We start from the raw sequence: 9,337 nt of genomic DNA, 5'->3' as shown, positions 1-9,337 counted from the left end.
AGAAGGGGAATGCAAAGATATTGTGGAGGAGGACTGGGGTAGGCATAAGGATGGGATGCCTATTGAAAGATGGAATTGGAGGATAAATGACTGTCGAAACAAACTCTGGAGGTAGAGCAAGGAAAAATTCAAAAAGCGTGGGAGATAGTTGAAGGAGAAATTAGAGCTTCTTGGCCGGTTGCAACTCAACTGGAGAGAGTATGAAGAAGAAATTAAAGATCTTTCCAAAGAAGTTGGACCATTTGTGGAGACAAGAAGAATGTTTTTTGTTACAACGGTCAAGAGTGCAATGGCTGAAGGAGGGGGATGCAAATACTAGATTTTTCCACCAATCGACAATACAAAGAAGAAGAAGAAACAAGGTGATTACTTTGAAGAATGGGAACGGAGAATGGGTGGATGATCCGAGATTGATTAGGAGAGTGGTTGATGAGCATTTTGTGGACCTGTTCACATCAGTGGGACAGCGGGATTGGGGAGATGTTCTCGGCCGCATTTCCCCGAAGGTAACAATGGCGATGAACGAGGTCCTTTCTGGGCCGGTTTCAGTTGATGAGGTTAAGTCTGCTACTTTGGAAATGGGGGGGCTAAGGCTCCAGGACCGGATGGTTTTTCTGGAATTTTCTACCACAAACACTGGGACATCCTAGCTGTGGACGTAAATGAGATGGTTGGGGTTTTGATGAATGGTCAGGAGGATCCAAGAAGATTAAATGCAACTCATTTGGTGTTGATTCCAAAGGTCCAAAATCCGGAATTGGTCTCCCAATTTAGGCCAATTAGCTTGTGCAACTACTCTTACAAAGTTCTGTCGAAGGTTTTGGCAAAAAGGCTCAAAGCTTTTCTTCCGGAATTGATTTCACCAACTCAGAATGCTTTTGTGGCTGGCTGGCAGATTCAAGACAACATTGGAGTTGCTCACAAACTTTTCCATTTCCTAAAAAATAGGAAAGCAAGATGCAATTGGGAGTTAGGGGTTAAGTTGGATATGCATAAGGCCTATGATCGTGTGGAATGAGACTTTCTGATGGCAGTGATGGAGAAGATGGGGTTTGACAGAAAATGGAGGAATATGATTCTCGGGTGTATTTCGTCAGTCAACTTTGCTATTCTCTTGAATAGGCAACCTAGTAAAAAGTTTGCTCCTTCCAGGGGTTTAAGGCAGGGAGATCCACTCTCCCCATACTTGTTCTTGCTGGTTAGTGAAGTCTTCTCCCTTCTTATTCAAAAGTATAGTGATCTTGGTCACCTAAGAGGAATTCAAATGAGTTCTCCTGGCCCTACCATCTCCCATATCTTTTTTGCCGATGATACACTCATTTTTCTGAGGGCGGATGTGGAAAACTGTTAACAGTTATCCAAAGTGATTGATGATTTTTGCTTGGCTTCTGGGCAGAAAGTTAATAAATCCAAGTCAAGTATTTTCTTTGGATGTAATGTTCCGAGGCATCTGTCCACTCAATTGGCGTCTACCCTTGGCATGGAAATAGTGGAGGATCCTGGTTCTTACCTGGGAGTTCCTGCTATCTGGAGCCGCTCTAAGAAAACCGGTCTTGCTTATATCAAGGGGAGATTATTGGAGAAACTGTAAGGATGGAAGAAAGCTTTTCTGTCTCAAGCGAGGAGGGAGGTTCTCATTAAAACTGTGGCTCAAGCTATTCCGGCTTATCCGATGAATCTTTTCAAATTTCCAGCCTCGTTCTACAAGGAGTTAGATGTCGTGATTTTGAACTTTTGGTGGGGACAAAAGGAGGGAGAGCGCCGAATTCATTGGATTGCTAAAGAAAAATTGAGGTGGGCGAAAGAGAAAGGTGGTTTGGGTCTAAGAAGCTTCGAAGTGTATAATGATGCTCTGTTGGCAAAACAATGTTGGAGGTTAGTCGAAGACCCAAACTCGTTATGGGCTTTGGTGTTAAAGGCTAGATACTTCCCTAATTATTCTTTCCTTGAGGCAAAAAAAGGCGGGAGAGCTTCTTGGGCTTGGTCAAGCCTTCTGAAGGGAAGAGATATTTTATTAAATGGAGCTCATTGGCAGATAATGAATGGCAAGGAGATTAAAGTGTGGGGGGATCGTTGGGTTCCAGCTCTCCCATTGGGTAGGCCTACTCATTTGGGGTCGGTCCATGTTTCCCGAAACTTGAGGGTGGAGTCTCTGATTAATCCGGTGACTAGGGTTTGGGATGTTGATTTTTTAAAACCTTTTCTTGAGCAACCCGAGTTAGAGGCCATATTGGACTTGCATATTGGTGATTCCTCGAGAAGTGATCGTTTGATTTGGCCGTTTGAGAAAAAAGGGAAGTTCTCGGTTAAGTCGGGATATCACTGGGCTATTGATAGATACCTCTCCCCTCCCAACTGTTCTTTATCCCTCATCCCTACTTGCTTCTGGAAGTTGGTTTGGAGCTTAAAAACTCCCCCAAAAATAAGAAGCTTTATGTGGAAGACTCTCCATGGGGCACTTGCAACAATGGAAAATCTCGCACAAAGGAGATCGGCCCAGTCCCCACTTTGTCCAATTTGTCAATTACAAGAGGAAACAATCGAACACATCTTTCTGCAGTGTCCCTGGGTAAGTGTTATCTGGCGTGGAGGTTGTTTCAGTTTGAGGGTGGGTATTTCGGCTACAGTGTCGTGGGCTCATTGGCTGCTGCAGGTGTTTACTTCGGTGAAGGGCTTAAAGGATGTGAGTCTAAAGATGTTTTCATATATTGCTTTTACATGCTGGAATATCTGGAAGTCTAGATGTAATTTGCTCTTCAACAACCACCAGATTAATCCAAGGCAGGTGATCTTTGCCTCTTCCCTCTCGGCTTCTTCTTACACTGCTGCTCATCTAGCTCTGTCGCCCGAGCCTAGCACGGGTCAACATGAGTCTAGGGTTGGAATTAGGTGGAGTCCACCGAACATGGGCAGTGTGAAAATAAATGTGGATGCTAGTTAGAATCTCAAGAGCAAGTCGGGCTTCATTGAGGTGGTGGCGCGGTGTGAGGAGGGTCGGTTCCTGGCGGCAGAAAGGTATAGTGGGAAGGCGTCTAGTGCAGATATGATGAAGGCTCTGGCTATTCTGAATTGGTGTAGATTTGGAAAAAGTAGGGGATGGAGCTCCGTTATTATTAAATCTGATTCATTGGAATCAATTTCTTGTCTAAAGGATATGGCAAGGAATGGCAGTTGGGATGCCTTTCCTATCTTGGTGAAATGTTGCAGCTTAGGTAAGGATTTTCCTGACTGCCGCTGGTCTTGGGTTCCAAGATCGGCCAATTCAGCGGCGGACTATTTAGCGTCGAGTAAGTGTAGGGAAGCTTGTGATCAGATTTGGGTCAATAGACCCCCATCTTCCCTTGTTCATGTTCTATGTAATGACGGCCTTCCATGCCCCCCTTAGCTGTCCTTTTGGGTTATGCGATGTGGGACGCTTTAGCATTAGATGCGGCGTAGTGGTATTGTTGTGAACCACTCGTATTACTTTCTTTGCTGTTATTGGTGTCTTGCCTCTAGGTAGGCTTCCTTGTATTTGCTTGCCATCTTTGCCTTTTAATGTTACCAGGTTCCCAAAAAAAAAAAAAATAGATAAATAGGTCCTTGGATTTGTCCAATGTCAATCATTTTGATCATTCCATAAAAAATTTGTCAATATCCTCGTTAAATTGTCACGTGAAAGACCACGTAATCACCTTTCAAGGGTATTTTTGTCAAACCAACTCTTTAGTTAGCAACAATGTTGAGAAAAATTTCACGAAATCACTACTATGAAACTATTTATTAGTGTCGCTATGATAACTTACAAAAAACGTATATTACTGTCAAATATGAAGAAAAATCCGACAAAAAATAAATGCAGTGGCGAATATAATAAGCGACAGAATTGTCAGCGTCAGGAAATGAATTTTCTATCGTTTGTTCGAAAAAAAAAGAATTAATTGACAACTAATTGAATCACATTATTATGCACGTGCGAAAAAACTTTTTTATAACCGGTAATACGTGCCTCTTAATATGTTTTGAACGTGTTTAAAAATAGAGAAAATAATATTTAATAAACAATCAGATTATTGCTAGTCTATAATGAGATACTATTTATATAGAGAAAAAAAAAATTCTATAAAAGGAATTAGTTATTAAAAAAAACACTGTTTATATGACGAAATACCCCTACATTATTTGATGCATTATTTTGGATTGCTTTTGATTTTTTGTTTGGAGGGCATTTCTATCCACCCATCTTAACCAAATTAACACTGCACTGAACTATCATTTTCGGTTGAACAATCTAATATGATATCGACAATTTTTTTTCAATGTGGAAAATAGGAAAAAGTTATCACACATTGAGTCCCGGTTTGAACTCGTCAATCAAATCCAACAAATAGTGCCCACCCATAATCTAAATCAATCTCAACACGTTTAGTTTGCTCCAAAATCTCATAAACACCACTTGTATTCTCATTTTTGTTTTTTAACGGCAGAAGCAATACCTGCGTGGTTTTTGTACCCAAGAACCAACACAGTGTATGTGATATATGTACTCATGCAAAGCCACCTCAAAATGGACAGGAGGGCTGGGGCAAGAAGGGCGTGAAGGTCTTAGTTCCTTTCCCTATTTTTGTGTATGAACATGATCATCCAACTGCTAAGCCTTGGAGATACTACCCTTGCCGTACCAAAAGATCCAAACCATATGTAAGACTAAAAGTACACAAGTTTTCGATTCAGATAATTTCAATTGACCACCATGAGGAAAATGTCTCTTAATGCCATGGGAAATATATATGTTTCTTAATAACGTTTGATGAAGTCTCTTCAAATATATTGATTTCATTTACGGAATTGATAACAAGAGGAACTCCAAAAAAATTATAATACGAACTTACAGAATTATCATTTGAAGACAAAAATTTGTGAGCGACTCAAACTTGGACTTGCTGGTTACCACCACCAACAACATCATGCCCCCTCCAGTCCACTGTACCAGCTCAATAAAGCACCAAGACATGACATTACCACTTAAACATTTGACATACTGGCAGATGGGAGACGCTATACACTGAAAAAGGAGCATGTATTCTTCTGTAAGTTGGCGCATCCTAACGTAAATTATACATGCTCCAAAATAAACAAAAAACCAGCTTTCTGGATTACATTTAAAATACGATCTCGCAGGTATAGGTTCATAGCTAATATCTTATATCATGCAAAAGTTTCAACAGTACCGTACACTGGATCAGAAAAACTTCTAAGAACAACCAAACCCTGTACTAAAACAAATGGAACCCTGGAGATGCAACTTTGAGACGGTATGCAAATCTCTATAGTCCTCACTTACATGTTCAAGACAGATATGTCCAGGGAGCAAATGGAAGAAAGTTTAACCTATGCTCCCTCCCACCATCCACACTCCCTTAGAACACCATGTTTTGTAACCAATCTAACCAATTATACGATATATATTATCAATTGGACAATTGTAAGCTAAATCCTACAGGCAATAATCATTATAACAGTGTCAATTGATGGTCAAGCAATCTTCTGAGACAGAAATATGAAAAGCCAAACTCCGCCTATAACCTCCTTTACTATCCATGAGAAGCAAGACATTTTGGTGGTAAATCATTTTTCTAACCCGAAACCCTTCCCAAAATGTTGAAATTTCCAGGTTTTCAAGACATGAATAATTGGTCACTTCCTTCACATGAAAAATTGGATCTTGGTTATATAAGGCATAGCTAGCAGCGAAGCAGCAAGTGGTAACCAAAGAATACACACCCAAACCAATAAAGTAATTCCAACCAATGAAAATTAGCCGTATACAAATTCATCAATGAACTCCATGGAAAGAACCAAAACATAGAGTAGCGTAAAGGAGCACTTAAATCCTATGAAACTTTTATCTACTAAGTAAATTTTACCTGAAATCAATGTCACTATTCCTTGTGTGCAAATTGCAACCGGATTTGTCTGCCATCCAGAACCTGAAAAGAACACAAACATGAAACAATAATACCACTTTTCATTTCTAAGAAGGTAGCGGGCTGATTTCAAGCTTTCCACACATGCCAATTACAAAGAAATTAATCATGATAGATGAAACTACCTGACCATCCATCTCCTTGAGAGCAGTGGTGGCTTCACTTTCAGAAGTAAACTTCACAAATCCATAACCTCTCGATTTCCCACTCACGTGATCACATATAACTTTAACTGTTTAATACGATGACCCAATTGCTCAAGTAAGTACATGGTATCATTACATCATCCACAAGAAAATAAAGATCTACAAATATAACAACCACAAAGAGTTTAATGTTACCTTCAATTATTTCACCATGTTTTCCAAAAGCTTCCTTAAGAACAGGTTCGTTTGTATCCCAGGAAAGTCCTGCATATTACAGACAACTTAAGCTGTAGTGTAATTACAATATCAAAAGCCTTTGAAGTTAAAATCCAAAAATTCAATGTTATATCTTTCATCAACAATTCAAATACAAATGCGATATTCTAAACTGCTCTTATCTGCAGTGAAGGGGGTTCAAATTCCGGTGCAAGAGTGCGGGCACACCGCCCGTTGCCAATTCTGCAAACCCTTTATAGTGATTGATTTAGCTAGTGATAAGTTTTCAACCTGGGATTGGCGGAGGTGGCTAGAGCAGTGCACTCCCCCTCTGCACCCAAGTTCGAGTTTTCTTCGACAGTTTAGATGAATTTAGCGTAAATTATCCGTATTGTTTGTCCAAAAAAGAAGGCTTCGACCACAAAATTTAACTCAAATAAAATGGACCCAGAAGAAAATGAAAAACAAAACTCAAAAAGAAATAAAACGGAGGAAAGGGATAAGTTTGGCAGACCTGAAACGAACAATTTGGAGCAGGAGTGGCGAGTGAGTAAAATCCTGGCCAAGACAGACATGCGCAGAATTCCAACTACGCCATTTGCGCATCTCATTTCACCTTACCCTGCGCCGGTCTATTGGGAAGAAGATGGCTGCCAAACACCGCCGTCATGAGCTTACTGAAGGCTCGTTTATCCGGCTGTGGTTCAAGTAAAATGAGCTAGGCGAGCTGGGTTTGCTGGGTTTGTTGGAGGAGAGAAAGGGCTTGCAAATTTGGGCAAGGAATTCTACCCAAAAACACCAATTGTCATTTAGTATCAAGGATTGGATTGGGCTGATCAACTCCAAAGGTGCATTGAAAGTAAAGTTGGACGAATTTTCATTCTGAAGCGATTAAAGTGAGAAAGAACTCACAAATCCTATCATTTTAAGGAGGTGTCAAAATGGTCCATAAGTTTAACATAACTCCTTACTTTATTCTCTGATAATGAAAATCAATAGAAGTAGTCCATGAATTTATCAATAAATTATTTTGGTTCTTTTGTCAATACATTCATTAAATTGTCACATTAATAGCCACATGATGTGATCACTTTTTACAGCATTTTTGTTAACCCAACATCTTAATGGAAATATTGACAAGTTTTTCGTGAAATAACCAAAATAATTTATAATAAATAAACTCAAGAACTACTTTTATCGATTTCCATCGTCAAGAATCAAAATAAGAAATTAACCAATTTCATAAACTATTTTAACTAAAAAAACCTTTTTTGGATGAATCTAGGGTTTTCCTGCACGTAGGCGATGACTAATCCCTTGAGCCAAGTCGAACCCCATTCGGGAGCAAGATCTCCCAATGTTGACTTCTCCATTCACAAGGCTCGAACTTGAGACTAGGCCTGGCAAACGGGTCGTGTCAGTCGTGTTCGTGTCGTTTTCGTGTAACACCTGTTATCTTAATGGGTCGTGTCGTGTCACACCCGTTATCTTAACGGGTCCTTAACAGGTCGTGTCACTTTACCCAACGGGTAAAGTGACCCGACCCGTTATGACCCGTTATGACCCGTTAAGAAAAATATATTTTTTTTCTTAAATTTGCACATACCACACATTGCCACATAAATATTACTTCAAAACATTAAAACACATTTGTCGTTTAAGTACTACATCTACACTAAAAAATAAGAGCCTAATAAAAAAATAATACATACACTACTAATCTATTACAAATTTTAAATGTGCAAGGATATGCAAAATGAAACAGTTTTTGTTTTCAAGGTTGTGAAATCTTTCTCAAAAGTTTAAACCTCAATTTACAAAATCCTCGATTTACATCGATCATCATTAAATTGCATTGGAACTTTGGCTTGATCTATTGCCTTCAAGAGTTATGTTGATGATATTTTCAGTAAGGTTTTCCACGTCATAACTATCTTCTGCATAAACTAAGCATAGAAAAACCAAACATTAAAAATCATTCAAATTATGAGAAGTTTACCAAAATAATTATGAAAAAAAATAAAACAATAGTACTATACCATACTTTTATTAAGTATAAACATAAGATTTTGTGGTATCCACTAATGTAAATATTTTAAATTGAAGATCGAATTCAATCATTGTATTCATATAAGGTCAAGGAGTGTAGTTCTAAACAATCATCAAAATCGGAGTTAAATTAACCGTTAAATCGTGATTTTTCGTGTATAACCGTCGAAAAGTTTTGTCCCGTTACTTGCTCTCTGAATGTTTTTGTTTTGCAATTTTTGGCGTATGCGATCTCGAAATATATATAAACATGTTTGACGGTTGGATCATTGAAACTAGTTTCGTAGAATGAGTATCCCATTAAAACAATAGATTCACTAATACTTAAGAGTTTATTCATACTTTTATTAAGTATAACATAAGATTTTGTGGTATCCACTAGTGTAAATATTTTAAATTGAAGATCGAATTCAATCATTGTATTCATATAAGGTCAAGGAGTGTAGTTGTAAAAAATCATCAAAATCGGAGTTAAATTAACCGTTAAATCGTGATTTTTCGTTATAACCGTCGAAAAGTTTTGTCCCGTTACTTGCTCTCTGAATGTTTGTTTTTTGCAATTTTTGGCGTATGCGATCTCGAAATATATAAAAATATGTTTGACGGTTGGATCATTGAAATTAGTTTCGTAGAATGAGTATCCCATCAAAACAATAGATTCACTAATACTTAAGAGTTTATTCATACTTTTATTAAGTATAACATAAGATTTTGTGGTATCCACTAGTGTAAATATTTTAAATTGAAGATCGAATTCAATCATTGTATTCATATAGGGTCAAGGAGTGTAGGTGTAAAAAATCATCAAAATCGGTGTTAAAATGACCGTTAAATCGTGATTTTTCGTTTATAACCGTCGAAATATTTTGTCCCGTTACTTGATCTCTGAATGTTTGTTTTTGCAATTTTTGGCGTATGCGATCTCGAAGTATATATAAACATGTTTGACGGTTGGATCAT

The 9,337-nt window shown here is 38.4% G+C and overlaps 1 protein-coding gene across 4 annotated transcripts; it reads right to left on the bottom strand.

Annotated features, from left to right (window-relative positions):
• Positions 1 to 4,239: 4,239 nt before the first annotated feature.
• LOC103447734 (glycine-rich RNA-binding protein 4, mitochondrial) lies at positions 4,240 to 7,302 on the bottom strand. 4 transcript variants are annotated; one of them, XR_011572657.1, is made up of 6 exons: positions 6,843 to 7,128; positions 6,308 to 6,376; positions 6,092 to 6,198; positions 5,907 to 5,969; positions 4,872 to 4,963; positions 4,240 to 4,646 (listed from the first exon to the last, which is right to left on the bottom strand). XR_011572657.1 is itself a non-coding variant. In XM_070807388.1 (5 exons), exons 1-4 carry the CDS (start codon positions 6,937 to 6,939, stop codon positions 5,922 to 5,924), a joined length of 321 nt encoding a protein of 106 aa, XP_070663489.1. In that variant the 5' UTR covers positions 6,940 to 7,302; the 3' UTR covers positions 4,702 to 5,044; positions 5,907 to 5,921. The 4 variants fall into 4 exon arrangements, 2 of the variants coding, with proteins under 2 accessions (XP_070663489.1, XP_070663490.1); XR_011572656.1 differs by having other exon boundaries at positions 4,423 to 4,651; XM_070807388.1 differs by lacking the exon at positions 4,240 to 4,646 and having other exon boundaries at positions 4,702 to 5,044; positions 6,843 to 7,302.
• Between the last annotated feature and the right edge of the window lie 2,035 nt (positions 7,303 to 9,337).

This window comes from Malus domestica, chromosome 11 (genome assembly GCF_042453785.1).
Source record: "Malus domestica chromosome 11, GDT2T_hap1".
NCBI lineage: Eukaryota > Viridiplantae > Streptophyta > Magnoliopsida > Rosales > Rosaceae > Malus > Malus domestica.
This window is presented reverse-complemented; position numbering and strand designations above follow the sequence as displayed.

What these genes read in the sequence shown, in the direction of transcription:
- LOC103447734 (XM_070807388.1), bottom strand. Translation starts at nt 6,939, where the DNA reads ATGAGATGCGCAAATGGCGTAGTTGGAATTCTGCGCATGTCTGTCTTG. An exon ending in CTCCAAATTGTTCGTTTCAG is followed by an intron (nt 6,377 to 6,842) that starts GTCTGCCAAACT and finishes TGTAATATGCAG; the next exon opens with GACTTTCCTGGGATACAAAC. An exon ending in ACATGGTGAAATAATTGAAG is followed by an intron (nt 6,199 to 6,307) that starts GTAACATTAAAC and finishes CGTATTAAACAG; the next exon opens with TTAAAGTTATATGTGATCAC.